Source organism: Dioszegia hungarica (genome assembly GCF_025882075.1).
Source record: "Dioszegia hungarica strain PDD-24b-2 chromosome Unknown MKK02contig_11, whole genome shotgun sequence".
Classification (NCBI taxonomy): Eukaryota; Fungi; Basidiomycota; class Tremellomycetes; order Tremellales; family Bulleribasidiaceae; genus Dioszegia; species Dioszegia hungarica.
In genome coordinates this window covers 527,710-555,431 of record NW_026515771.1, presented here as the reverse complement: position 1 = coordinate 555,431, position 27,722 = coordinate 527,710, and the positions used below count along the sequence as shown (strand labels likewise).

Sequence of the window (27,722 nt, the reverse complement as noted above, 5' to 3'; positions counted from 1 at the left end):
TCTCCCCCTGGACGCACGACCGCTAGGTATTATTTGATGCCAGAATGACAGAACGAGAACGGCGGGATGAGCATCAATACCGATGCGCGAAGGGGACTGGGCGTCCGGCCAGGCAAGCTCCCCCAGCTCAAGGTGTGTCAGACAGGCCTTAGCAGCGCCTTTCCGAACTCACACCATCAGATCAATGTCACCGATGACTCGAGCCCATACACAAAGGCGGATCCTCGAGATACCGGGGACAAGTCGCCATCATTCCGCGACTTCTCACTGCCCATCTCGAGACCCCGGCAAGGGTCCACTAGCCCCACAGCACCTCGGTCTCCCAGTCTTGGGGTTGGCGAGCTCCAAGCTCGTCTACGGCGCGCAACGCTCCGGCCGAAAGAAGCTCCCGTCAATCGCGAGCCGCCGAAAGGGCTGTACGAGTCGCAAAAGCTCCTTTCGCACGTCCTGGACCGCCTGGAAAGTCGGCTCGTCCCGCCAGATACCCTTGAGCGGGCGGCTCTACAGGCAAAGGCGACTAGCAAGTCTACCAAGGAGAAGCGCAAGAGCGGGACAGCTGTACGACAGCTGGGACACGCGGTAGTCGGCGCCGCTCAGTCGGGGATCCAAGTGGGACAGGCAGGCATTGAAGCTGTGCGATGCATCTCATCAGCCGAGGCTGTCGGAAGCGAAGAGCATCATGCTGCCGAAGGGGAGGTGGATTGGGATATGGAGGGCACGTACAGTCTGGTGGTGCAGCTTCGGGACTTGCTGCTTCTGGCGGACAGACAAGGGCTGCATCTGCTGCAAGTGGCAGAAGGGCAACGGGGCGGAGAGCAGAGACGAAGTCGTCGACCTCCCACGGCCTCTCTTACCGACGCGGACCCTTTACGTGCTCAGCCAGGCCCGAACATTCCACCACGACATCGGCTCTTGGTGATCCTACGCGGACTCGTCTCGGCGGACTGCCATCACCGCGTCTCCTCGTTTGGTCCCCTCTGCCCACCTAACGCGCTCCGAGCGGCATGCCTCGATATCGCGACCTATCTCTGCCATACTGCCCGCGGGGTAGACAAGATGGAGGTGGTCGAGATTGTCCTAGTCGGGCTTTACACCTTCGGTGAGGGGATGGCGGAGCGGGTTTACGGGTGGCTGGAAGGTCAGGTCGGGGTCGTGCTGGAGCCCGTACAGGGAGATGTTACAGGCGCGACCCTGGAGAAAAGGCGACGTAAGTCACTATCCAGCTTAAAAGGCGATGCTGATATACAGAACCAAGCATCCCTCTGTTCAGCTTTACGCCCGAAAACCCATCGTCATCGAGCCAAAGTCGGCCGTCTGGCATCCTCAATCCGCACGATGTTGCGCTGGCCCAATCGGACATCTCCATCCGCCGCTCCTCGCTGGTCATCCGCCTCCTGGGCGCGCTATGCGAAACAATCAACTTGGATGATGCGCCTCTGACTACCATCTACCGGCTTCACCGGCTAGTCACTCTCATCCTCTCCTCCAGGCCAGATGCCTCGCTCGACCTCCTCGAGATCGCCGCCTTCTCATCCCCGATATCACAACGTACCGCAATAAGCCTCCTCACCACCTACTACCCACATATGACAGGCCACAACATCGTCTCCCGTCGTCCGCCAGACATCAGCTATCGCGCGCGTCTGGACAAGTGGGAGACGGGTCAATCAAAGGGTCTAGGGGAGGATGAGATCGAGCGGCATCACTACGTCCACTGGCGGCTCAGCTCGAAAGAACCCTCGGCCCGTACCGCTCCCGCGTGCTCGGTATGCGAGGGAGGTATACCCGGGTACTGCATCAAGTGCACCCTGTGTGGCGATGTCCAGCATCTCGGTTGCTACCGGTCATCGCAGGGGACATTTCGGTACGATCTCCTCGACAGCGAGCATCCCGGTCAGACACCCCCGGTCGTACTCGTCAAATATTCGCGGCAGCTAATGCCACTCGGTGAGCGCTTGGCCGAGGGTGCGACGCGGACCGATCTCCGAGAGGCCATCCGCCGAGCTGCAGGGGAGCACGAGCTACACCGCGTACATCTGTTCAGCTCTATCCCCTGCTCGGCTTGCCATAAACCAATTTGGTCGTCGCCTTCGTCGGTCTTCGCCTGCTTCGGGGGGTGTCAAGCGTTCTTCCACGCAGATTGCATCGACTCGCTCGATGATCATCACTCGGCTTGCCAAGCTCGGCGAACCTGGCCAGCTTCGTACTTCCAGTGTACAGCCTCAGAGCTCGAGCAGTCCCTCGGTGACCGCACGAGCGATCTCTGTGCCGGAGCATACGACCTCGACAATCGCACCTTTGATGAGGTCGCCATCCTCTACGGCGCGCTTTGGACGCGATACCAGGTCCTAAAGGCTGGATTAGTGGGCGGCAGTCTGGTCATCGCGTCAGAGGAGGCCGTCGGGTCGGATCCGCTAGACCTGCGGCCAGCTCTCCGGATCTACGAGGACCATCTGTCAGAGCACAGCTCATCGGCGTCTGCGGCGGCATCGGATTTCGCCCACGTTCATGATCTCAGGCAGCCCCTCGGCCCGGGCTATCTCTTCTCGGACGATTATCTCGCCTATACTACGGCCCTAGTCAAATCTCCGAGTACAACAGAGTTCGCCAGAGGGGAGCAACTCAGCTACTCCTCCCTGCCAATCAGCGCGGTGCGAGCTGTCCTCAGAGCAGATCTATCTGTCTCATCGGAGCTCGCTTCGGACCTCTGGCTGGAGCGGCTGGAGACCACGGGGTATATCCGGTCACCGGCGGCAGCTTCTGGGGCTGGCAACGACCGCGAGGCATGGGTGCACTTCGATCTACCCTTGCTGGCGGAATCATCCCCGGCGACAGAAATTCTGATAGGCTGCATCGCAGCTTGTCTGGAAAGCCTCGACCTGACGATGGTGGAGCAAGGATTTCTGTTGCTCGTCAAGCGGGCTTGGCCGAGTCTGCTGTGCACCCCTCATGCTCTCGAGCAACTGGGGTCTGCGGTCGTCCGCTGGGTCATATCCGAGGTGTGTTCGGTCTTATCTTCGCCTTTGCCCGAGCTGATCATAGCAGGAAGAGACTTTGCATCGCATTGTACGAGAGTATGCTAGCCGGCACCGCCCACTACCCGGCCTCCGCACGGTCGCTGGCGCGGCGGCGTCCCGCACATCGGGTCCGGTACAGCTCTATCAAGAAGCTCGGAATGCGCTGCTGCGTCATTACGTACAGCCCTGGCTCGAAGCGCTCTACACCCAAGATCCAGAGCTGTACGCGGACATCCTGTACGAAGAGTGCAAGGCGCCGGCATTTACTTCCAATCCCTCGACCGATGGTTCGGCGGAGGATGGAGCAGCCATAGCCAATCTGGCGCTGGATAGGCTGGTAGCAGTGTTGGATGCTGGGATAGCATTCTCGTGTCTGCTAGAGCTGTTGACTATTTGGCTGGAAGATCTAGGAGTATTGGCAGATCAGGTGAGCTTTCGCGTTCCGACTGTTGCCTGACCACGAGCTGAGTCATCCAGGATATCGTCTTCAAATCCCTACCTCGCTTGATTTCTCCTCACACATCTCGTCCTCCGGGATCGACCGACTACGCCGACATCTTTTCCCTCGCTGCGGAGACAGCTTCGGTATCTGCTCAGGGCCTCACCCGCGCCTGCAGGTGGATGCGGGTCCTGGCGTTCTCGAGTGCGGAGGTACCGTGGGAGCTCGTACAATCGCTCGTTCACCTCTGCGACCAGGAGAGGGGCGGAATGGTGGAGATGGCGCGCTTCGATCTGGCGATTACTATTCAAGCGAATGTCGCATACCTCGAGCCGAGAGCGTTTGTCGACCTTGTTGGTGGGATGCTGGTAGAGCGTGTTCAGGGTATGAAAGGAGAGCAGGAAAGGCGGATCCAGGCGCCTCAGATTTGGTTCGTGAGCGCTCTAGAACGGGAGCCTAAGGTTCCCGAGCTCATTGCCAGTGACCCATATCTTGACAAACTGCTTAGTCTCTTGCTGCGCGCATACGGCGTGTCTAATGAACATCTCGCATCCACGTCTTTCGGCAGCGATGTCGCGGAAGCGCATCAGACATCATCGTGAGCTTGATCAATGTAGACTGTAGTGTTTGCACAAGCTGATGCGTGCAGCGCAACGAGAGGTCGGCGAATTGCAAATCTTCCTCCGCGAGCGCTACCGCTCGACGAATCGGTCATCCTAGGCATCGCGCGGCTGATCCAGCTGAATGCGTACGCCGTCCCTGCGCTGCTTGACTTCTTGTGGCTGGTCATCACCCAAGCCTTGGCAGTGTCGAATGCGGATGAAACGGTATGTACACTCTCCGTCTGCGGATCATGGCTCAGCTGAAAATGGTGCAGGTCTATGCAATGGCGGCGACCCTATACAAGACGTATGTTCCTTGTAGGCGTCAGCTGATTGTCAAGTATTTGGCCTCTCCTCGATCTCGATATCTCCCGCCGATGTCGAATCCGGATACTACTGAAGCTCATCACTGTCCACTCGACTCCGCTGGAAGAGATCATCCGCGCAGGTCTATCAAGCGAGCGTAGGGGTGTGAGCATCGAGCGTCTTCTAAGCTTTACGCTCGAATTCGGCGACGACACTGTCACATCCGACAGTCGGAATTGGCGCAGCGCGGTGGCGGAGTTGATCCTCATCTTCGTTCAAGCTATCTCCGATTCCGATCACTCGGACCCGTCTGCTATGGCCATACGGAACTCGCTCCTTCCGCTTCACTTCCAGGCGTGGTCACTCTGCTTCGAGGAGTCCATCGTCTCCGGCAGTGATGAGCGGCGGCTCAGCTTGCTCGTTCGCCTCCGTCAGCTCAGACTGTCTTTCCCTGCTTGGCCAGGTATGTACCCTCCGCGTCCATGACTGATCATCAGTGGTCTCTTGGAATTCCCTGGATGAGCTCTTGACGGAGACTGTCATTTCCATCAAGCAGGTGGCGCCTAGCAAATCGGTCAGAGTATATCAATACAGTGGGGGAACGTGGCTGATTTCTCAGTCGCAAAACGTCTTCGCCCTCCTCGATTCTCAGTTCGTCCGGTATCACCTCGTCGCTCTCGGTCTCGACATGCTTGCGTCGGGTATCGACATACCCTACGCCGCTTCACAACGCTTACAGCAGCACGTCGCCGCTCTGTGCGAACTGCCGTGGCAACAGCCAGACGAGGGAATGGTTGATATCGTCTTACCGGCCTTACGAGACCTGCTCGACTCGCCCGCTCAGATCACGACTTCTTCTTCGATGGACACTGGGAGCCGCAAGAAGATGGTGTTGGTCGGCAGCTTGGTCCTTCCAGCTGTGATCGACTTTGGTAGCGTGTTGGCAGATCAGTCGGTGCTCGCTCAGAGGTGTCTTTTGGATATCCTGCTCATTGTGTTCTACAAGGTATGTCGAGGACCAATACCAGTCGGTCGGCAATAGCTGACTTCATCAGCACAACACTGCAGTCGTGCTTCATCCCGCCCTGAATGCCTTGCAGAACATAGCGATCTTTGTCGAAAGGTCGGATTGCGCAGATAACCGGATCTTGGCACTGGCGATTGTGCAGACCGCTCTGGACCATGTGCGCCGGGAGGATCTCGTTCGCGTCGTACCGTGAGTGCAGATCCTCCGTTTTGGTATCAAGCTGACGAACGTAGAGCAGTCTTCCTATCGCTGTCCACGGCCATGCTGGATGAGTCGAAGCCAGGCAGGAGCAGTGTAATTGCTGAGCAATGTGAGAATCTTCTCGCATTTGTAATGGAGCCTCGGACTGATACCATAGGCGCAACTCTGCTTCGTCGTGCAGTCAAGATGTTCGGTCGAGCCGGCCTACTCCTCAATGTCCTGCGGGTAAGTGTGTCGGTGGCTGATTCAGTGCAGAACTGACAGTTCAGCTTGATGGTGCCGATACCTCTGCAGAGCCAGGCAAGAGTACTACCGGCCGAGCCCTCCTCCATCTCTTCCCGGTCGCACCGCGGTCTTCCGACTCCGTGACTGTGTCACAAGCCACTCTTCTCCTCTTACACGATCTGTAAGAGAGATCACAGTGGTCAACTGGACGATGCTGAAATAGCCTGCAGACCGGAAGTGCTCAAGCGCGGACGACAGGCTTTGGAGCAAGTACTCGCGGGCCTGTCTCGATTACTACCAGTCATACGAGATGTCATGACCGGCGACGCAGTTGAAGGTGAGGTTAGCCGTATATACGCGGACAAGTCAAGCTGACCATCAGCTTTTGGTGCCTTCATCAGCAGACTGGGCAAGCACGTGGCAGAGTGGACCGCCTCGGAATTTGACCCTGATCATGCACTACGAGCGAGCGCGAGTGTCTTTGGGGTCGCGAAAGGAGATAGATCCGTTGTGAGCTCGCAGACGCGCACTACGGGTACACGAGCTAATTCGTAGCCGCTTCTCAGCCAGGTCGGGACTTTCTTGCACCTCACTCTTGCGCGTTTTGACGTGACGGAAACGGCACTCAATGAGCTGCTCGAAGCTTCAGCAGCGCTCTGCATGCGGGTCAAAGCCGAGGACATCGTCCAGCATGTGAAAGCCGACTTGGCGGTGTCGGCCGTGCAAGGTCTGGCCGTCACTCCTACCACTATATTGACGCTTCTCAACGTAAGTGTTGTCCCTTCTTTTCCCTTGATCGTAGAATTCCGAGCTGATTGAGATAGCACATCATCAAGGGAGACGCTGCCAGTCAACCGGCCTCGACGCTTATGGCAGCGGCATCAGGGTGCCTTGGTCTGCTCATCAGACAACATCCGTCACTGGCGTCATCGAGACCAGACCCCCAGCTCACCCGCGACATTCTCACGCGGTCCGCCACCCTCCTTCTCCTCGCCGACCAGCACCGACATGGCATGCTCGGCCGAGTCCTACTCCCTCTCGCTCACCAAGGTCCCCATCACCAACTCGACGTCTTCAGCTCGCTACTCCTCGCTTCCATCGGATCGGATGTCAATATAGCGCACGCTAGCCTGCTAGACCTGTATCCTGTCATCTCGAGGGCTGTGAGAGGTACTTTGCGGCAGGTGGCGGATCTGCTGGCTATACGGGATTCAGAAGCCGCGGGGCGAGGGGCGGAGATGCTTTCGGCCGTCTTGGTGGTGGTGCGACTTGCCTTCCTTGCGGCGGATGAGATCGAGGCGCTAGACCCGTTTTGGTCAGGTATCGCGTCGGAGTGGACGAGAGTTGTCTCACTCTCACTAGATCCACTTTGCGTCAATATGGTGAGTTGGACGCACGCCCCCTGGCTGTATGAGCTGACTCGGCAGCCGTTGCGCACAACCACTCGCTCGGTCTTCCTCGACATGACTATATTCTTAGGTCAGATGGACTCGCCCCTCGTTCACACTCTTGAGGCCGGAGTGGACATGCTGGTTCGTCATGCGGAAGAAACGGGGTCTGGCGGAGGCAAGGTGCTCCGAGCCAATGCGGCAGTAAAGGGGGATGACAACACTGGCGTATCTGCGGTAGGTAAAGCTACGAAGGAGAAGCTGTTGAAGGAGGTCAAGGTGGACATGGCAGCTACGGAAAGATTGAGATCGCTCAGGCAATCAGTTGTATAGTGTACATAGATAGCTCAATAGTCAGTACATATTGTCAATTAAGCAAGACAAAGATGTCCCCCGCGCTCATAAACCCCACGATCTACACCTTCTGCTTCTTCCGCCCTCCATCTCCACCCCCACTCTCCCTCCGCTTCCCCTTTCCCCCGTCCTTGCCCTTACTCTTCCCCTTCTCGTCCTTCTTCCCCTTCGCCTTGGTCTCCGCCGGCTCAACCACCTCTGGCGCCGTACTCCGCACACTCATCGTGGTGTTGAGCCTCGACTTGACCTCGGGGGGCGCATCGGCCAGCGCGCGGACCTGGGGCTCAAGTGCGGAGAAATCGGTAGAGTCATCAATGGCGAATCTACCTGTCAGCTACTGGATCCGCTCAGCTGGACTCACTGTCTCATATCCACCGAATCGAGCAATTCCCTCTGCACACCCTTGTGCGTCCGCATTTCCTGGCTCACGGCCTTGGCATCCCCCTTCAATTCCTCCTCGACCGTCTCGTCCAGCGCCTCAAATTTCTTGCCTCCGCTGCCAGACGCGACACCAGCGGATCCACCCTCAAAGCCGGGCTGCTCAGTCGGGATTTCCCGCCCGGCGCCTTCCCGCCGTACATCCTCAAGATGCTTGACGAGCCTCCGCATGATCTTTCCAAACAGCGCCAAGGTCTGCGAGGATGTCAGCCCCAACTCCGCCTCGAGCGCCTCGACGGGCTTGCGCTGCAGGCCCAGGGCGAGGAGGATCGCTTGTTGTGCGGCGGAGAGGGTACAGTCGGCGAGGCGACGCGAGAAGAAGAGGTGGGAGAGAATAGGGACGAGGTCGAGAATGACGTGGTAGTCGATCATGCCGCCCGTGTAGGTCTCGAGGCGCTTCATGTCGAAGGGGGAGAGGAGGATATTGAGTTCGTCAGGTGTGATGGGGTTGGAGGGGGCGGTGGCCATAGAGCCGGATGGGGAGGTGGAGAGGATTGAGAGAGCGGTGGAGGAGTCGAATTTGGCAAAAGAGGGGTAGGAGAGGAGGGACATGAAGCGTTGGCGGAAGTCTGCTCATCAGCATCGTTCTCCGTCAACCTAGAATACAACTCACCGGATGCAAAAGCACCAAGCCAACCCTGTTCCCGAACAATAGCACTCGCCAGCTGTTTGAGCATGACGAAGCTAAACTCGCCCGTCAAGGCATTCTCCTTCTGGCTGGCATAGAGCGGTACAAATCCCTGCTTCTTCCAGAACCGGAGCAGGTCTTTTGTCAGACCGAACGATACGCCAAGATAGTCGAGGTTCTCCGGTTTCCGCTCAGACAAGCGCTGCAGGAGAGGCGGCATCTTGCTGACGTCCCGAACGCCGATCGAGTCTGAAGCGAGCGTAGAGTTCTGTAAGGTCAGCTGAGGTTGCAGAAATGTAAGACAACAAGCTCACTGGGGCAACCTTGGCCGCCTGCTCAAACGACTCGCTCGTGTCCGCCTGCACATCCTCAAAATTGTACAGCTCGCCAGTGTAGAAAGAATTGAGTGCCTCGATAGCTCGTGATCCGTAGCCCATACGGGCATAGTCGGGATGTGTCGCTATTCTGACGACTCGGGCGCCAGACAGCATCGCAAAGTCGTTATCTTGGTACTGTAATATCAGCGAAGCGTCCTGCGAATAACTTACCTGCTGCGAGATGACCCATGGTATCATATCCCCCGAACTGCTGACCCCGCTCGTGCTCAGCTCCTTCAGAATCGCCGCCCGCGATATGTTTCCCTCCAGCGCCACCTGCAGCACCACCAGCGGATCCGGCAATGTATTATCATTCTCGCCTATGGGAGGCAAGAGGACAAAGAGGTGATGCGCTGGCGCGTCCGACAGCATCTGCAGGTCGTTTGGCGAGTTCTTGTAATGGCTCGCGACGTATAGCGCCATCATCCGCTGCAGGAAGACCTCCGATGCCGAGTGGTACGAGAATAAGGTGTCACGGTTGACATAGTACAGTTCGCACTTGGATGGATGGGGACAACCCTGGACCGCCTTCGAGATGACGGTAGCGTCGAGGCAGAGGAGGTGGTTGAGCCATTTTTCGACATTGTCCCCGGGAGAGTATCGGATGGGCTCTTCCAGCTTGATCTCGCGCAGAGACCGGACGAGACCCGAACCTGATCGGCCGGCAGCAGAAGCTTTGGACGGTCCGGCGCCGGCGGTCTGGGTAGGGTCCGTGGGCGCTATGGCGGAGCGGGTCTGCTCCCGGAGTTGCTGGATGAGCTTGATGGAGAGGGACCGGCCCGTGCCTTCGTAGCCGTTGATGGTGGACGCCATGAAGACGAGGTAGGGACCGATGAGTTTGCGGACGAGGGGAAGGGGAATAGCGGCGGCTTCGTCGATGATGACGAGTTCGGCCTGGCCGAGGACATGGGAATCTTCGGGCGAGATGTACTGGAAAGTCAGCTTACGGGACGCGCCTGCCGAGAGGTCAGCTCACTTGAATGGTCTGACGGTGTCCACGGAATACATTGACGCGGACGATAGCTTTCCGGAAGTCCGGGTTGGTGCTTTGAACGACATCATAGTCGATGTGCTCCTCGTAACCAAGTGCATCGAGCGCCTTGAAGACAAACTCGAAAAGAGTTTTAAGATTTTCGGGGTCGGGGGATGTGACGAAGATGTTGGAGTAGTCGTGCGCAAGAGCAGCTCCGATAGCTAGACCCAGAGCTGCCGACTTTCCTCGACCCCGCGCGGCGGTAAGCGCAACCGTAGAGGATAAGGTCTTCTCCGAGATGGCCTCGACAAAGGTGAGAATCGCTTTTGCCTTTATGTCAGCTCAGCAGTGGTCCCAAACCTTCCCGCTTCAACTCACCTGGTCAACAGTCTTGGCCAGCTTCGCCAGCGCCCCCACGATCTCCACGCCCGTCAAACTCTCCTTCATATCCTTCAACTCCTCCGCCTTTTGCTTCCTCCCTCGGTCATCCTGATCCACCCCTACTGCGATATCCTTTCCCTTCGACAGTGGGAGAACATTCAACTCGTCGTCCAGCACGATGCAGTCCGCACATGACCCGAGAGAGAGAATGAAGCGCTCGTTGAACCGGGGCTGAACGAACTGGTGGGCGTCCGTCCTATATCTAGAGTGTACGTCCTGGATGTCAGCTAAGCCCGCAACCTTCTCATGACAGCAGCTCACCATGGCCAGACTGTAAAGCTGCTTCAAACTCGACATGGTCTTGAGGAGCAACACGACAATCCCTCCCCCCTCAACCGTCTCTATCGTCCTCGCCAGTAAATTTGGCGTGATCGCCTCATAGTCCTGGAGGACCAGCATGCCGAAGGTCTGACCGAGGATCTTGGCGCTATCCTTGTAGTAGGTATACCGGATATCGGTGACTGCTACAAAGAGCTCGAACGGGTCTTGCTCGTTCGGTTCACGGATACCCCGCTTAACATCACGCTTGATCTTGGCTTCCCGCTTCTTGCGATGTCTAGCTCGTCAGCTCCAAACGATCATCTTGATCGGGATAGCTCACGTTGTGAAGCCCAAATCCTTCTTGTAGCACCACAGCACGCTAGGCCTGGACGAGACCCTCGCCTGCGAAAGCAGAAAGTGGAGGTTGACCACCTGGTCCCTGCCCCGATCTCCGACCATGACGAAGAAGGAACGATGATTCGCCTTGACGCCATTTGTGATGAGCGCCGGTATACGCGGGTCGAGTTGTTTCCTCATTGCTGCTGAATGTAATGTGCGGGTAGAGTCAACAAGCTATATGGATATGGCTTGCACCTCCTCCACCTTTGACCTCTCCAGTTGAAATAATCTCAGCGCGGCCTGGGATAAAATCGATTAATCGCGGCGGGAGATAATGCTATGGGTGGCGAGCAAGCACTATATAAGCAACCCCCCTTTCTCATTCATCATTCATTCTCAGAGTCTCTCATCCCTCTTCAGCGACGCCCAGCAGCTCATTCGGAACGCTCACGCGCAACGAGAACTACCGGTCAAGCAAAGAAGAATAACGAGGGAGACTACGAGACAAGGAGTATCTGGCAAGATGTATGTTTGACGAAGTGGCTCTTCATGCAGCAAGGTTGTCGAAGTGAACATCCTGCTGACCTGAATCAACAGGTCGAACAAGATCGTCGTGGGTATCGACATCAGCCGAAACGTGGCGGCGGAGACTGACAAATCAGCCTCAGATATATCGCCAGATCATCGACGATGTGATGGCCAGCATCGAGGCCGATTTTGAAGAGTATGGAATGGAGGAAGAGGTTCTGCAGACCCTACAAGCTGTACATGTGCTCCATACAGCCGACATATGATTGTAGCTGACGTCTAGAAATGGGAAGCCAAGCTGCTCGAGACCCGAGTAGCCGACTTTAATCGCGCGCCCGGTGCCGGTCCCAGTGGATCCGCCGCAGACATCGATGATTCACCTCCAGCAGACTCTCGGACGTCTACCGCGTCGTCACCGCCTAAAACTGCTGCTGCTGGACCAAGCTCGAGGGCGGCCCAGGGATACCCACCTTCAGGTGCTGGACCGAGCGGAGGGGGGTTGGCAATACCAGGTCGACCGATGGCTCAGCCGCCAATACAGGGCTGGTCTGGGCAGGAGATCCAGATAAAGCAGGACCCGGACGATGTCCTGCGGATGCGAGGTGGAGCTGTGAGTAGAAGAACATCCTCCAGGGAAGCCTTCGCTGAATCACAGCCGTCCGAGGAATTAGTGGATGTCAAGCCTGAGCCAAACGCAGCTGGTCTGCTTCCAGGCGACGAGATCATCGATTCCGACCTAGACGACAGTGATGATGAGCTGAAAGACGCCGACGATGAGGAGGGCGAGGGCGATACGGATATCGTGTTTTGTACTTATGACAAGGTGAGTCTCGGTGCTTCGGGGAGTCGTGCGTGAGCTGATGGGTATAGGTACAGAGAGTCAAGAACAAGTGGAAGACGACGTTCAAAGATGGAATGGTGCATATAAACGGAAGAGACTACCTCTTCGCCAAATGTACAGGGTGAGCTGGCACATGCTGCAGTGATGGTGTAGATCAAGCTGATACTTAAGCGAGTTCGAGTGGTAGCCGTTCATCGATCTAAAAGTTCAAAGACTCATCTTCCCCCACGACTGTCACGCAAATAAAAGACATGTAGACTAGATCATACCAGAGAGACCGGCCGGTCAGATGTATCACCAATCACCGCGCAGCAGGAGCACTATGATACATGACAGATATGGCGTACACTAGATGCTATCTCGCGTCCTGCTGTCGAAAGATCCGTTTTCTGAAGATGAGCTCAGGCCCAGCCATGCTTGTATAGATACTCACAGTATTTGCGGTGTTTGCACCTCGCCCTTGCCTGTCCGGCTCCACATTTCTCTGGGCCAGTAGTCTTGCAGGAAGACGTAGGTGTGCCCAGCTAGTATTCCGACCTACACAGTCAGCTCGCTCGTCCCTTTCACCATCATCGAGGCCAAGGACTGCTAAGCTCACTATATCGCCGATAGCTGCCTGGAAGCCGCCTTGCAGAAGCCACGAGAACGCCACCAGGCAGAGCGGAAGATACGGTGCGGTGATACTGATCGAGTCAGCTGGACTGGCTGAGTAGCCTGTGAGCCCCAAATACAGCGGACGTACGTGATCACCCCAAAGAGGCTCATCTTGATCGATGGGTTCCGCCGTGACCAGATATACACCAATGAGAAGGCGAGGGAGGACGAGAGGAATGGCATAGTGAGGAGCGGGGCAATAGCCTAAGGTCATCATCAGCGACGCTAGCTCAGAGGCGGAATCGAGCTCGCAGAGGCTTACCAGCAGGAAGGCAGCACAAAGGAGGAGCAGGAAGACGTAGTCTGCTCTACGATTGGAGAAAGAGTTTTCCTCTAATAAGCGCGAATAGCGCATTCTGAGCGGATCAGCGGGATCGTGACCGTGGAGTCTCGCTCGTCGAAGTCAGGTCGAGCGAGCAAGGGATGAGCAGACGCTCTAGGGAGGCATGGACGTACATGAAGAAAAGATGAAATGCCAGATCTAGCGATAATGGACCGAAATAGCAGAACGTGGTGATGAATCGCCAGAGCTGTACCTTGTCAGCTTCGCACTTTATACGAAGGCACAGTCGCGGAGGGCTTCAACTTACCTGCATATTGCCCAGAGCCGCCTTCCACGAGAACCACAGCTGTACGGGCGCAACGAGCTGGCATTCCTGGCTCGGTCAGCAAAGCCAGCCACGAACGTTCTATCACAGTGCGAGCAAGAAGCGGTCGCGCTTGTGATTGAACACTCACCACTAATATACTAGCGCCAACAGCAGCTGCCACCCATGTTCGAGTAACAGGGGGAATGCCGGTGATCCATTGCTCGATCGGTTGCGCCATGATTTAAGCTGGTCGGGCCGCGAGAAGAGCGAGATTGCCCCTCGGATCTGTTGGCTCCCGGCCTGCGCTGAGTCGGTGGTTGGATGAGCAGCGTCGCTTGCTGCGGGATAAGAAAGCTAGAGATACAAAGGAAGAGGACGAAGGGCAAGTTGGACGTGGAGGCAGATCGCCCCCGGAACACCAACGGACAAGTCCGAACAGCGATTCTGAAACGCAAGGGGTAAAAGAGCCTCGCCTGAGGTGTCTCCCCCTGGGTGGGCGAACATCAGCCTGATATTGAAGACCCGTACAGCATGCATCAGGGTCCCTCAGATATCTGAATTATAGCAGGGATACCATCACATTGCAGTCGGTAGCTGATCAGCCATCCATAAGATGCAGGTACGGCAGACCAGTGACGAGGGTGATGATCTCGATGGCCCCGTCTTGACGAGCCCTGCATAATCAGTATCATTCGCTCCGCGCTGGTCGCTGAAAGAGTTGAAACTGAAAGGTATTTCACTCACACAAACACCTTATTCCAGCTAAGATCCAGACTGAAGATATAGGTCGGCGGCGTGGTGGTGATCTTGCGGACACACAGTCCAGTCTTGATACCGAACATCTGCTCCGTCAGCCTTGACAGCAAGCGAAAAGATCGCAAACGTACTCTGATAGCTCCATCGTAGCTGCCGCTATAGATGAGACTCTCCGCTTTGTCCGCTGCGACGGTCCGAACTAGATCCGTATGGCCCGTCAAGGTCCGAATGATATCCCCAGTCTCTGCACTGTACACGTTGACCTTACGCGCGTTGTCGCCGCTGATGATGTAGCCGTCCTGATCATCAGCATACTTGACGGTTCACTCAGCTTTCAAGACTCACTTGCCAAGCGATACAAGCCAGCCCCGGCCCCTTGCGGCTCGTATTGGTGATATCCAACTGCCTTCCGCCGGCCAGTTCCCAAATACGCCACGAACCATCCCCGCTTCCGCTGACGATGTGCTTCCCATCTGGACTCACAGCGAGGGCGTTGACCGGCTGTGTATGGCCGAGCAATGTGAAGAGGAGCGTGCGATCGCTGCGGTCGGATATCCGGATACTGCAGTCCTTGGAGCAAGAGACGATGTGCTTGGCGGTCAGGAGCACATCGAGGACGCCGTTGGTATGCCCAGACAGGGTATCCAGGAGCTTGACGTCCGGCTCCGAACTGGCACTCCAAAGAGACAACTCCCAGACCTTGACCGTCCGATCCGAAGAGCCCGTGACCATCATCCCCTCTCCGTTCTCGTCCAGCTCCACCCGGAGACACAGCACGCTTCCCGCATGCGCATCCTGTATGGTCTTGACCAGCCTGGTCTTTCCCGGCTGTCCCCACTCGTCCAGCGGCGCAAGACGCCAGATCCGGATGGACCGATCACGCGAGCCTGTAAAGAGCCACGGACCGGCTGAGCGAGTGCAGTACACCGCGTCGGTGTGTTCCGTGAGCGATTCGGTATGGGACCGATGAGCCGGCGAGGGGTCGCGGAGGTGCCGGGAGTAGGTATAGCGGGAGCGGTATAGGGTGGGATAGTGGATGGGGATTGCGTCGGCCGGGGAGGAAGCGGGCTTGGGGGTTGACGGCGCCCCTCCTCGCCTTGGTCGAGACGGGGTGGTGTATATTGGTCGAAGAGCTGCAGCTGGTCCTTGCAAGACTATCCAGTCATCACCGTCCCAGATCCCGGGCGAAGGTGACTCAGCAGCGACCGCCCGCCGGACTGCTGAGTCCGAGAGCCGGAAACCGGGAGTTGAGCGATAGAGCCTTGTCCAGAGCACTGGTGATTGTGCGATATCGAAGAACAGTCGCGATACAAGTGATACGGTGTGAATCTGACGAGCGGAGAGGGGGAGATGCTCGAGAATTGTGAGCAACCTAGGGGAGTCAGCTCGTTGCGCATCTACCTGTGGGCAGTTGACCAATATCGGAGATGGACGTACAGATCGTCCGGCAGATCAGTCAAACACAGACCCTCCGTCTTCAAAGCCTTAGGTCGGATCCCAACCATCCCCACAGAGCCGCTTTTTATACGCCCACCGCTATTACTTCTCCTCAGATCAACTATCCCCAACTCCGAAAACTGCTCCTCCAGCTCCCCTTCCGTCCCCCCTCCCCGCCGATATATCCTCGCCTTGAGCGGCAATTCTGGCAGCTCCGAGGTGGATCTGGTACGTGATGAGGCCAAAGGGGAACCGAGGGATACGATGCTGGTCAAGAAGTTGCCGAGGCGGCGGCGGGAGGTTTCGAGGGTTCGGGGAGAGTAGTTGGAGGGTTGGCCCTTTTTGGTGACTATTGTTGACATGACCGCTTGTCGCTCTGTGTTACTAGACTCGATCTAAACCCAACGGATAGATGGGCTACTTGATGGTTATGCCCTACACGAACGCAGACAAGATTGAGAGAGGTGAAGTACAACAAGCTACGCTCGCAAGGATGGAACGGGCGAGACGCGACTGATTTTTCTTCGAAGACTGCTATGGGCCTCCTGCCTGGCTTGACCTCCTTTGTCACCGGCCGACTTGTGAGCGCGCCTTGTGGCCAAGTCACGATGTACAGCTGTAATATATCACTCGATAGCCCTACGAGATGAGATTATACACAGCTAGACATTCAAGATCAGAATCAAAAGTGAAGTACGGGCTGGAGATAGACGCGCCGCCGCCCTAGCGAGCGACCCACTCCCCAATACCGCCTCTCTCCTCCTCTTCTCGCCTGTGTTACCCGTGCCCTCCGTCCCTCCCCACTTTCATTCTGGTACTGTACACCCCATCCAGCCAACGTCGTATTCTCAAGTCCGCCCGTCCGACCCTTTGTCCGCCTTCCCCTAGACACCCCACCCCATTGCTCTGTGTCACGTAGGCACTCCGGATCCACACGCACCACATGTGGGCGCGTCTGCTAAGACATGCCAGCGGATCATGTCTTTGCGTTCAGTCCCCTCTCTGAGGATGCCCTGCAATGCTGTACCCAGCTCGCCGGCCACCTTGCGCTGCTTTTCGATCGCCGATTTAGAGCAGCTTTGGGTCAAATCGCTCTGTCCTGGCGTGAAAGCTTGCAGCGCCTCGACGAAATCCGCGTCCAGGTCATGGGTAGTTGACAGATAGACGTCGACGTCAAGCTCCGAGGGGTAGGCCACACCGGCGCGCTCCGTCCGGTAGTTGATGATCGTATCGAGGGATTTCGGGATGAATATGGACTGGATGGCCGCTTTCCAGTCATGAGTAGCCGGCAGGTCCCCCACCCATCGGAAGGACCGATCAACGCCAAGGAGAAGGGTGAATCGACCCCCCCCCCAGATGGATGGTGGTGACGTGTTGAGCGGAGGGGAGATTGTGGAAAGGGGCCGTCTGGGTCGTGGGGGGTAAGGAGAGGGGACCGGAAGCGTCGCGAATGCAGAGATGTCGTAGGGAAGCGGAAGTGATGAGCTGCTCAAAGAGCGATTGGCAGTAGGGTAGGTGGTGGAGGACGTCCGAATCTGACGGCTGATCAGGTCGGTACCTTGTCCTTTCGTACGTTGTCCATTGGTCCGGGTCGCGCTCGCCCCCTATCGAGGCGTTGGCCAGAGTCTCCAGACTAGGGAATCGAGAGGGTAGGCCCACCTCATTCATGTCCCATAGCGTGAGGACCCAAGTAGCAAGTTCGCCGGCACAGGCCGCGTTCTTCGCCCGGATCTCCGCCCCGCTACCTTTCATCGCGCCGACGCTCGGCCACGTCGAGCCACCCAGTGCGAAGATTAGATGGTATCCTTCTCTTTCCTCCACGGGAATATACTCCAGGTACAGGCTCCTAGTCCGAGCGACTTGTTGTCGGCGGTATATTCTGACTCTCGCATCGGCCGAGTCCAGCAGCCCGAGTAGCTCATTAAACTCGTCTGTAACGATATGCGTGTAGAGGTACGGCTCGCAGATGGCGTGAAACAGCTATTGAGGTCAGTCGACCGCTTGTGGAGGTCCACATTGTCCCTAGCGCGAGTGACATACGTTGCTCACACGCATCGCGACCGCCAAGTCATGCTGACGCCATTCCGAACGAGGAGCTTTCGACAGCGGGGGCGGGACAGGCTTGCGTAGGAAGGGGAGGAAGAGCGGCCAGAGATGAGGAGGAACTTCTTTGGTGCTCATTGTTGCGGGCCGAGGTACTGGCGAGGGCTAAGTACAAAAGGAAAGCTGTGATGTCGAGCGCGGTAGAATTTGTAGTGGCTGAGTGAAGGGGGTCGGCAGCATACCTCAAATCGGATGTTTCAGATTGCTTCCGGGGGTGGCATCGGGGCTCTTCCATAGCAGGACTGATCTGTACAGCACGCAGAAAAGCGGAGGAGACCACATACAGGTAGTATATCATAGGCCGGGGTCATTATAAACGCTGATGCAGCCAATATCCTCCCCGCTAAAGGCCTCTTCATCCCCCGCCCCCACCGACTTTTTCAGAGAACCCAAACGCCCTTCTCCCTCATGCTCCCCACCGCGAGCCCTTCCGCTCAAGGACGATCCGGCTCCGACCAGTCATCTCGCATCGAAGACTCATCCTGAGAGTTTCGACAACGTATGGTCCGCAAATACGCCCGAGATGTCCAGCGATCTCCTGGCGGACGTGTAGGCCGGCGGGCAAGGCCGTTCCCCCATCCGCTTCCGGACTTCCTCGTGCACCCCGTCCTTCGATAAGATGACCCTATCTCTCCCTTCCTTGAGCGCCCCACCACCCCACACCCTCCACCCCGCTCACCAGCGCATCGACATTGCCCAACCACTGCCCCAACAGCTCCTTCTTCTCCTCCACCGTCCTCACTGCTCCGTCCGGTCCCGCCTGGCCTTGCCCACTCGAGGCTGGAGCGATTGAAGATGCCGACCGCTCCGACCTCGATGGTAAGCGCCGAGAGTTACCTAGCGGAGTAGGCTTCGGAGACGATGTGGGCATTGGTAACAAGCCCCGCGTGAGCTCCGAGGGGAACGCTCGCCGGGCTTTCGATGGGGTGCGCTCCATGCCCACGCCCTCGGCGGAGGGAACGCGCGAGTGTGACGCAGAAGGGACGAGGAGGGCGGATGGTGAACGGCTGAGACCGCTAGGAGGGTCTGGGGCGAGAGCGGAGAGATGTGAAGAGGTCCGGGAGTGTCCCAAACGTGGTGATTTTGGTTCCGCTGGAATGGTGGTGTCGAGCTGAGAGGATAGCTGAGCGGATGTCATCGAGTGACGGATACGCGGTGCATGAGGCGCAGGAGGGAGTGAGGAGGGGGAGTCGGTGTGTGAGGATAGTTGCGAAGATGTTCGAGAATGCCTCATCCGCGGTGCGAGGCCGGAGGAAGTCGAGGGACGATCGTTATCGCTGGCGGGACACAATGATGACCTGCTCTGACGGCTTTTGGCGCGTTTGCCTTCCGCCGTGTCCGTCTCCGAGAGCTGAGGTGACTCTGGTATAGACGACTGAGCGAGGGGTGACCGACTGACCCGCCTGCTGGAAAGCGACGCCTGCCGCTGGCTCGAGTGGAGTACAGAGATGTTGGGCTGGGTTGACGACCGAGACATCTTTCCGGATGATGTCGGCGAGCGTGGGGCCCGACCGTCCGCTTGACGATGCCGGGGGCTGACTGGCTCAGGAGACGCGACAAGCGAGCCAAGATGAATCGCAGTGACGTCTCGCTTGATCCCTCCTGCGCCCGCGCTCGTATTTGGCAACCCCAACCCCAGGCCGACTTCCGCATCGCCACTCATCCGCCTGTTTGCTTTTGGAGTGGAACCTCCCCGATCGATCGGCGATGCGGGGACCGTCTGCAGCGCGGGCGTGCTCTTTGCACTGGCCCCGCCCGAGCCGCGCCGGCTGCTAGGTGTGAGATAGCCGAGGTTGGGTGTGACCTTTTTGCGAGGGGTTTGGGGAACAAAGTGGAGATCTAGATCGCCGGTAGGATTTGGCGAGCGGGAAGGGTGGACGATTGTGGGAGATTCCTTAGCATAGGAGGAGCGGTCGAGGGGGGATGGGGGGTAGAGCGAATCGGAGGAAGAGGTAGATCTCGAGGTCGCGGTGGAGACTGAGCGGGTAGAAGAGGATAGCGAGCGGGATTGATGTTCCGGAAGAAGGTAGAAATAGAGGAACTCGATGCACTTCATACTAATTCGTCAGCTAGCATCCGATGACGGGAAGGACAACTCACCGGACCTCCTTCGACACGCTTGATCCCTTCAACACGCGAGTGACCGCCTCGAGTCCAGATAGCCTTTCAAATACCCTCGAGTACTCTGGTGAGTCGACGAGGATACAGAAGAGTAGCTCCAGGATGAAGTACACGACAGGTCGGCTCTCCGGATCGTTCCCGTCCTTGACCGGAATTGACCGGAGTAGCAGTAAGAGATCGATCAACATCTACGAGTCAGCTTGTGCTACTAGAATGCGATGGCTAGCGCACCTCGATGGTCCATGCTTCCGCGCATGCGGCCTTACAGCTCGCACTTAGAAGGCAAAGCCCCTGTAGCAGGCCAAATACCGACGTGAGTTCTGGGACGAGGGCGATAGCGACTTCGTCCGTTGCATGCAGAGAGGAATGTGATTGCGCTCGAGCGGTCAATAGCTGGGTATGTCGAGTCAGGAGGATGAGGAGGTTCGCATGTACTGGAATGGTCAGGATCTCTCCAAGTCCGTCGGTCCCAGTCCCGCCCCCACCGCCAGCAGAGGTCACTTACGGTACAGTCCCAAGAGATCTGCCAGGTGGATTCCATCCACTTCATTCCCCAGACAACACCTCAACAGGGTCTCTTCAAAATGTCTGAGTATGGTCGTACGTCTTGATCCAGAGGTAGGCATCGACAGTATCTGCAAGTCAGCTTCAACTCTCCTGAGAGGCCAACGTAGTTTGCTGACAAACCTCGTTCATCCAACCCTTGACATCTGTGACGTCCACCGCCTTCCGCCGGCCCGAAGCAGCGGACGTCCCCCGTGGAGTACCGCCAGACATAGATGCACTGGTCTCCGGTCTGTCATGGCTGCCTCGACGCGCCACGACCGACTCTCTCGGACTGGACGTTGGTGCCTCCTCGACGCGCTCCAATCCACCCCTCGCCTTCTCTCTTGCCATCCGACTCGGGCGGGCCGGACTCGACGCGATGATGGAGAGCGCAGATGTCGACTGAGACTTGCGATGCTGCGGTCTAGACATGATCCTTTAGAAGAAGGTGTGTGAGGAATGATAGGTAAAGCGTTGAGTGACGCAGTTCATAAGGGGAACGAAAAGCAGGCGCGGGTTGTTTGGCTCAGACAAGCCTCCGGCGATCGCCGACCGTGGCACGGTGTGAGAGACATCCTTGTTGCTGCAGATCAGACGCAGATCAATCAAGGTCTCACTCATGTCCTGGAATCGCACTAGCAGTGACAGTGCTCGGTCTGTGTTGAAGAATATACATCGACATCATGGAAGGTGCTCATCTAAATGGTGATCATACAAATTGTCGTCAAATAGGCGTGAAACAGCCTAGATCGCCGGGGATAGAGCAATAGTACTCGAGTCTCAGCCCCTCACCAACATTCCTACCATACACTCCTGCATCATATACTCCATATTGACCCATGAATGGGTTAGCACTGTTGGTCAGTACACATTTCGGCTGAAAGTGATTAGGACTTGCTGAAGAGCTTGGTGCCGTCTCTCCCTGCAACGCGCATCATCTCGTCCGCTCCGCCCGGATGGAATGGAAGGTACGGAGTGATGTTGTACACTCTTCCGTTGAATACCGACCAAGCGTCTTCAGGGGTGTTGTGCTGTATGTCAGCTCTGACTCGCCACTGAAATAGCGAGACTCACCTTTTTCAGCTCGTCCATCGTGACTCGTATCGGGAACATGCTCGATGTCCCCTTGAGATCCTTCCCACTCTGACATAGTCTTGCCCAGTCCAGAGCTGAACATCCAGGGGCAAGCGCGACCTTCCCCTTCTTCTTCGACTTTGGCGCCAGCTTGACAGGTTTCGTTTCCTCCTTGGCTCCTAATCCACCTCCATTCTGGATCCCAAAGTCCGGCTTCTCGGTTGTAGACGGAGGAGGAGCCATATCTCCTATTGGTATAGCATCTGCTATGATGGCGATGTTGAGATCGGACGGCGGCTCGTCATTGACAGATTTGGTAGGGGAGGGAGGACAGAGGTTGAATGCGGGGGATGGTTCCGGTGCAGCTTTGGCTGGTGCTTGCGACCGCTGAGCAGAGTCTGGGAGAGGGAACTGAGGGGGGATATCCAGGTCCTCGTCCTCCGTAGACTCGTCATGCCCGTTGAGCTGGGGGGAGGTCGAGGTCGAGGCTGGACTTGAGCGAGACCATGAGGGGAGTCCCAGTAAGGAAGGTATCAGCTGAGTTGTCAGCGATCTGGGCGCGTCCGAGCGAGTGTGTACCTACCCACGACATCTCTCTGTTACTCCTCCACGCTGATATGGTGCGGTCGATGATGTTTTCAAGCAGCTTCCTCTCGCCACCCAAACCTAGCTTCCGACGGAAAGAACGCGGAGTTGGTCGCGACACTCCGTGGACGCGTCTGGTTGACTGGACAGAAAGTGGAGGAGGGTCAGAAGGTGCTTCGACCCTTTCCTTCACTCGCTCACTCTTACATCACCCTGCCTACCCGCCAAGATGTGAGTCAGCGATCAGCTTATGAAAGGGGCTGAAGAAATAGGGCGTCGCTCAACAAGCTGGCCATCCGGGGTATCCGCTCGTTCGACGACAAGCATGTCCAAGTCATCGAGTTCTACTCGCCATTGACCGTGATCGTGGGGCACAATGGTTCCGGTAAGACCGTAAGTTGCTTATACTACCGGCAAGAGCTACACATACCTCCAAAGTCGGATACTGGCGCTTCATTACCAGGGAGCAGCTCCTGAGCTGGCTGCACCGAAGTGAGACGGATGCTGACAGGTAGACCATCATCGAATGCCTCAAGTACGCCACTACAGGGGACCTCCCTCCCAACACAAAGGGCGGAGCATTCGTCCACGATCCCAAAATGGCGAATGAGAAGGAAGTCAAGGCGCAAGTCCGACTCCGGTTCTGGAATGTCAACCGCCAGCGCATGACGGCGACGAGGAACTTGCAAGTCACTGTCAAGAAGGCTGGCGGTCTGACGATGAAGACGCTGGAGGGGATCCTGGCGAAGGCTGAGATTGACGGAGGGGACGGCAAGGTCAGCTCAGCTCAGCAGGAGGTTTGGAGTGATGCTCATAGCTGACAAGCCAGAGAAACGTGATCTCGACCAAATGCACCGAGATGGACGAGGAGGTACCTATGCTTCTCGGTGTGTCGAAAGCTATCCTCGAGAATGTCATCTTCTGTCACCAGGAAGAAGCGAACTGGCCGCTGTCCGAGCCGGCAGCGCTCAAGAAGAAGTTTGACGATATCTTTGAGGCAACCAAGTCAGTTTCGCAGAGTATGCAGAAGAAGCGCTGAAGCTGATACTTAGATACACCAAAGCCCTCGATAACATCAAGCTTCTTCGAAAAGAGCGGACACAAGAGCTCAAGGTGGACAAGGAGCGGTTGCAGCATTACAAGGCGGACAAGGACAAAGCGGAGCGGGTGAGCTAAGACCAGCCGTGACGTGATGCAGCGCTGACGAGCCAGATGAGGAAGGAGATCGATGAAGCGATCCAGAAGGAGACGAGCAAGAGCAATGAAGCCGCTGCACTCAAGGCACACTTTGAGGAGCTCAAGGACGCGAATGTTCTCTACTACGCTGAGGCGACCGGCTTCCAGCGGACGTTTGAGCGGTACGAGAGTCTGAAGAAGCACAAGAGTATTCTGGAGGCGAATCGCGAGGAGCAGCTGGACGGCATGGAAGTCATGGACGGTGAGCTGAACTCCTCCGAACCCAGTGGGGACTAAGCTTATATCTTAGATTCTACGGAAGAGCTCGAGCACAAGGTCAAGAACTTTGAGGCTCATCTGGGCAACCTCAACACCAAGCGCGAGAAGCAGGAGGCTCAGCGGAAGAAGGAGGATGAAGGCTTGACGGAACTAAGAAGGAGGGAGCGGAACTTGGCCAGCACCCAGGGTGGTCTCACCGCCAACCGCAAGGTAGGTCAAGTGTAAGCTGTATGCTGATTATCAGGCGTACGAGCGTAACCTGCGCGAACGAGAGGCAGCTGTACGAGAAGTCGCCAAGACGCACAACTTTGGGGGCTACGACTACTCGCCCTTGCCGGATAGCAAGATTGCCGAGTTTGTTGACAAGGTGCACGAGCTTGTGCGGGGTGCCGAGTCGGACCTGAAGAAGCTGCAGGTGGGTACACATATCGGGCAAGGCTGATTGTCAGGCGGATGGATCGCGGAAGGAGCGGGACATGCAGTCCGAGCTGGATCGACTGGCGGGGATAAAGAGCGGTGCTACTGCCACCAAGAGGAGCAAGCAGGATCAGGTCGTGAGTGCGGCTGCCGAGACTCGTGCTCAGCTGACACTTTAGAGCAAATTGAACGAAAAGATCAGAACGGCCGAATCACAATTCGACTCGGTCTCCTCGTTCGAGGCCGAGATCCAGCTGCTCGAAAGCAAGCTCGTCGAGAATGCCCAATCGCAGGCGAGACTCGAAGCGGACATCCGGGATGCCAAGTACGATGATCAAATCCGGGACAAGATTGCGTCCATCAGGCAGAAGGAGGGGGAGAAGGATAAGATCCAGGGGGAGCTGAGCATATTGAACCGCCAGGCGGATTCGAGGGCGCAATTGACCATCAAGCGGAATGAGATGCAGGGAAGGCAGCGCCAGATCATGTCTTCGTAAGTTCCGGTGGTCACGGGGCGGACTGGGCTGATGATCAGGAAAGTCAGTCACGCTTCGAGGTTCAAGGAGCTGGTAGGGGCAGATCTCGTCCCTGAGACGATGGAGGATATGATAACCGCTGCTGCTGGGTGAGTACCGACCCGCGCAGACTGAGCAGTACTGACAGCTCAGGAAAAAGGAACGGGAGCTGGGTGACACCGAGGCTGTCGCTTCCGCCAGCAATCGAACCCTGTCCCAGCTACAAACTTCGTTGAACTACTCGAAGCAGTCTTTGGCGAGCAAGAAGGCCGAGCTCAAGCGTGAGCACTCAGTCTGCTTGTGCTGATTCGCAGGACTCGAGAATGCAATCTCCGAGGCACTGGCCGATGTCGACACAAACACTGTCGAAGAAACGCTCGAGGATTGTGCCTCGACGCTAGAGGAGAACCAGACGTCAGTTTTTGATAGCTCAATCTTTACACGGCTGATATCTTCAGGGTCATTCGCGGGATCAGCGTCCTGAGAACATGGTGGGAACGCACGTTACAGGTCGCCAGGGTTGAGCACAAGTGTAGAGGGTGCGCCCGGGCCGTCCCATCCAGCGAGGCCCAAATGGTCGAGGCGCATGTAAGGTCGTCATTGTGTTTCCAACGTTCATTAGCTCACACCCCAGATGCAAGACCGCATAGTCGAAGTCCGATCCGACAAGTACCGTCAGGAGACCTTACAACTTATTGCCGATTGGCAGGAGCGGCTGGACAAATTCCGAAAATTGCAGCCTACCGAGGCGACCATCGCCGAGCTCAGACGCAGCACCATTCCCGATTTGGAGAGGAAAGTCTCTGTCGATAGCAAGGAGCTGGACCGGGTGACAGAGGAGGTGGAGGAGGTCAAGTCAAAGGTCGCCAAAGCCAAGGTCGCCGCAAGAGATTTGCAGACCCTCAAGTCGGAGGCGGCCATGGTCTCTCGGACGCTCGGCGAGATCAAGGATCTGCAAAGCGATATCAAGCGGCTGGAGCGGGATCTCGAGTCGAGCGGGACGTTGAAGACGGTCGAGGAAGTCCAGCGGGAAGTGGATCAGCTCAGTAATGAGATGTATGTGAGCATGGAGGTTGAGCTGATAAACAGCAAAAACATTCAGCGCGAGCAGGCCAACCTGTCGGGCGAGAAGGATCTCAAGAACAACAATCTCCGAAAGCACCAGGACGATCACACCAAGAGCACATTGCGACTGGGTCAGCTCAAGAGTCGGCAAGAACGGCGTCAGCGGGAAGAAGCGGCTTTGAAGGAGTTGCAGGAGAACCTGGTCGCTCTGCAGGCGGAGCTCAAGGTGGGTCACTGTCAGGACCAAGCTGATAGCCAGGATCTCGACGTTGCAGTGCAGGCTGCCGAGGCGCCATGGCGAGAGAAGAATGATGCGTTGATTCGACACCGAACCGAACGTGCGAACGCGGAGAGTGAGGCTAGTCTGCAGGTTGGAATCTACCAGAGCAGCTTGGGCGATATCGAGGGGAAGCACCGGGCATGTCAGGCGTGAGTCACTGGCCTCACCGCTCCGCTGCAGCGCTGATCAACAGATACGTCGCCGAGGGGAACGATCGCAAGATTCGAGAGAATGAATCTCAGATCGAGGACCTCAAGCGCGAAATGACGGCTGCAACCGAAGCTCGCGCCGCCGTCGAGACCAATCTACAGGCCACACTAGCCGAGCTTGCCAAGTCGGAATCGCTCCGATCAAATATCATCCAAAATATCCGGTACCGGAAGGGCGAGAAGGAGATTGCCAAGGTGCAAGAGCAGGTGGATGAGATTGATATCGAGTCGGCTGCGAAAGCCCGGAAAGAATTCAACACTCGGTACTCGAAGAACCTGCAGGAGGAGACCCATCAGCAGAACGCGGTGAGCCTACCAAGTGTGTACCGGAAAGGGTGAGCTGATTGATGTGCCAGTGGCAATTAGCGAGCGGGCAGGTCATGCAGATGAAGGAGAACCGGAAGAAGCTCGAGTCGTATTTGAAGAATGACTATTCTAACACGGACAAGCTGTTCAAGGAGCAGCTCATCAAGACCAAGGTGAGTCTCTCCTGCATGTTCGGGAGGTAGCTGATCGTCTAGATCAGCGAATTCGCCAATAACGATCTGGAAAAGTACGGGAAGGCTCTTGACAAGTGAGCTCGAGGTGTGTCGACAAGGAGAAAGGCAAAGCTCACGACATAGCGCTATCCTCAAATACCACTCGATCAAGATGGATGAGATCAATGATACGATCGGACATCTCTGGAACAAGACGTACCAGGGGACAGGTAAGCTATGACGGGAGCGATTTGGGACACAGTTGACAGATAGACATCGACGGTATCCGCATCGTGTCTGACTCCGACGAAGTCGCTTCCACCACCACACGCAAATCCTACAATTACCGAGTAGTCATGGTCAAGAATGATGTCGAGCTGGATATGCGAGGACGGTGCTCGGCGGGCCAAAAGGTGTTGGCGAGTATTATCATCCGGCTGGCTTTGGCGGAGAGCTTTGGTCAGGGGTGTGGTGTGTTGGCGCTGGACGAGTGAGTCTAGCCTACCTGATTAGTGTAGGCACCAGCTGACAGGAATAGGCCGACAACCAATTTGGACCAGGAAAATATCAACGCACTGGCGGAAGCTCTTGCTGAGTCAGTTTTCTCAGCCGTGACGACGGCACATAAGCTGACCAGTCAGGATCATCCGTGAACGACGCCGGCAGAACAACTTCCAGCTCATCGTCATTACGCACGACGAGGGGTTCCTGCAGCGACTAGCGGGGCATGATGTTCTGGAATACTACTGGTGAGCTTAGCCCTCGACTTCCGTACTTCGAGTCCAGCTGATATCGTAGGCGGGTATCAAGAGATGCGTCCCAGAAGAGTGTGCTGGAGAGGCAGCGGATAGGGCTGTAGATTGGTTTGCAAGGAAGGTATCGTGCTGTATCATAACGAAGATGACGATTCTGCTTTGTATATAACACTGTGTAATCCTATGCTGAGGGCGTGCTGTGTGCACAATTTAGAGCTGTTACAGGGCGCTTGGGCCGCCAACTCCGCATTCCTCACTTAGGGGACCCCGGGCGGAGCTTAAATCTCGGCTCTTGG

General features: G+C 56.8%; 9 protein-coding genes across 9 annotated transcripts; 3 read left to right on the top strand and 6 right to left on the bottom strand.

The window, feature by feature from the left end:
* Window positions 1-66: 66 nt before the first annotated feature.
* Window positions 67-7,512, top strand: MKK02DRAFT_37653 (uncharacterized protein; the record flags this gene model as incomplete). Its single annotated transcript, XM_053089727.1, has 21 exons — window positions 67-132; window positions 181-1,207; window positions 1,249-2,999; window positions 3,043-3,444; window positions 3,495-3,886; window positions 3,938-4,054; window positions 4,106-4,283; window positions 4,334-4,365; window positions 4,400-4,827; window positions 4,862-4,938; window positions 4,984-5,370; window positions 5,420-5,580; window positions 5,625-5,701; window positions 5,750-5,817; window positions 5,862-5,998; window positions 6,048-6,154; window positions 6,200-6,327; window positions 6,373-6,585; window positions 6,642-7,199; window positions 7,245-7,442; window positions 7,498-7,512. The coding sequence occupies 21 exons, from the start codon at window positions 67-69 to the stop codon at window positions 7,510-7,512; spliced, it is 6,519 nt and encodes a 2,172-aa protein (XP_052944553.1).
* Window positions 7,513-7,620: 108 nt separating this feature from the next.
* On the bottom strand, window positions 7,621-11,214 carry MKK02DRAFT_27927 (GNAT acetyltransferase 2-domain-containing protein; the record flags this gene model as incomplete). Its single annotated transcript, XM_053087438.1, has 9 exons — window positions 7,621-7,882; window positions 7,921-8,566; window positions 8,611-8,893; window positions 8,940-9,137; window positions 9,174-9,932; window positions 9,979-10,305; window positions 10,354-10,632; window positions 10,678-10,972; window positions 11,018-11,214. 9 exons carry the CDS (start codon window positions 11,212-11,214, stop codon window positions 7,621-7,623), a joined length of 3,246 nt encoding a protein of 1,081 aa, XP_052944552.1.
* Window positions 11,215-11,350: 136 nt separating this feature from the next.
* On the top strand, window positions 11,351-12,572 carry MKK02DRAFT_37651 (transcription factor IIA, alpha/beta subunit-domain-containing protein; the record flags this gene model as incomplete). Its single annotated transcript, XM_053089726.1, has 7 exons — window positions 11,351-11,541; window positions 11,614-11,629; window positions 11,679-11,780; window positions 11,828-12,154; window positions 12,200-12,367; window positions 12,415-12,506; window positions 12,557-12,572. The coding sequence occupies 7 exons, from the start codon at window positions 11,351-11,353 to the stop codon at window positions 12,570-12,572; spliced, it is 912 nt and encodes a 303-aa protein (XP_052944551.1).
* A 242-nt stretch (window positions 12,573-12,814) lies between these two features.
* Window positions 12,815-13,867, bottom strand: MKK02DRAFT_16629 (Derlin; the record flags this gene model as incomplete). The annotated part of the gene is made up of 7 exons (XM_053085660.1): window positions 12,815-12,922; window positions 12,984-13,068; window positions 13,128-13,243; window positions 13,302-13,395; window positions 13,496-13,569; window positions 13,630-13,695; window positions 13,778-13,867. The coding sequence occupies 7 exons, from the start codon at window positions 13,865-13,867 to the stop codon at window positions 12,815-12,817; spliced, it is 633 nt and encodes a 210-aa protein (XP_052944550.1).
* Window positions 13,868-14,227: 360 nt separating this feature from the next.
* On the bottom strand, window positions 14,228-16,184 carry MKK02DRAFT_37649 (WD40-repeat-containing domain protein; the record flags this gene model as incomplete). The annotated part of the gene is made up of 5 exons (XM_053089725.1): window positions 14,228-14,303; window positions 14,374-14,471; window positions 14,517-14,684; window positions 14,731-15,757; window positions 15,823-16,184. 5 exons carry the CDS (start codon window positions 16,182-16,184, stop codon window positions 14,228-14,230), a joined length of 1,731 nt encoding a protein of 576 aa, XP_052944549.1.
* A 549-nt stretch (window positions 16,185-16,733) lies between these two features.
* MKK02DRAFT_37648 (uncharacterized protein) lies at window positions 16,734-18,003 on the bottom strand (the record flags this gene model as incomplete). Its single annotated transcript, XM_053089724.1, has 3 exons — window positions 16,734-17,307; window positions 17,396-17,802; window positions 17,863-18,003. The coding sequence occupies 3 exons, from the start codon at window positions 18,001-18,003 to the stop codon at window positions 16,734-16,736; spliced, it is 1,122 nt and encodes a 373-aa protein (XP_052944548.1).
* A 547-nt stretch (window positions 18,004-18,550) lies between these two features.
* Window positions 18,551-21,024, bottom strand: MKK02DRAFT_16524 (cell division control protein 14, SIN component-domain-containing protein; the record flags this gene model as incomplete). The annotated part of the gene is made up of 7 exons (XM_053085648.1): window positions 18,551-19,017; window positions 19,072-19,154; window positions 19,344-19,982; window positions 20,026-20,234; window positions 20,278-20,480; window positions 20,552-20,681; window positions 20,734-21,024. The coding sequence occupies 7 exons, from the start codon at window positions 21,022-21,024 to the stop codon at window positions 18,551-18,553; spliced, it is 2,022 nt and encodes a 673-aa protein (XP_052944547.1).
* Window positions 21,025-21,479: 455 nt separating this feature from the next.
* On the bottom strand, window positions 21,480-22,258 carry MKK02DRAFT_37646 (putative heme binding protein; the record flags this gene model as incomplete). Its single annotated transcript, XM_053089723.1, has 3 exons — window positions 21,480-21,623; window positions 21,667-22,203; window positions 22,250-22,258. 3 exons carry the CDS (start codon window positions 22,256-22,258, stop codon window positions 21,480-21,482), a joined length of 690 nt encoding a protein of 229 aa, XP_052944546.1.
* A 40-nt stretch (window positions 22,259-22,298) lies between these two features.
* Window positions 22,299-27,530, top strand: MKK02DRAFT_37645 (AAA domain-containing protein; the record flags this gene model as incomplete). The annotated part of the gene is made up of 26 exons (XM_053089722.1): window positions 22,299-22,358; window positions 22,406-22,482; window positions 22,524-22,644; window positions 22,767-23,027; window positions 23,081-23,256; window positions 23,304-23,418; window positions 23,464-23,689; window positions 23,738-23,916; window positions 23,951-24,121; window positions 24,156-24,260; window positions 24,303-24,616; window positions 24,659-24,748; window positions 24,792-24,919; window positions 24,953-25,052; window positions 25,097-25,226; window positions 25,273-25,694; window positions 25,728-25,929; window positions 25,963-26,132; window positions 26,177-26,498; window positions 26,549-26,671; window positions 26,714-26,766; window positions 26,816-26,901; window positions 26,945-27,161; window positions 27,210-27,266; window positions 27,313-27,420; window positions 27,470-27,530. 26 exons carry the CDS (start codon window positions 22,299-22,301, stop codon window positions 27,528-27,530), a joined length of 4,074 nt encoding a protein of 1,357 aa, XP_052944545.1.
* Between the last annotated feature and the right edge of the window lie 192 nt (window positions 27,531-27,722).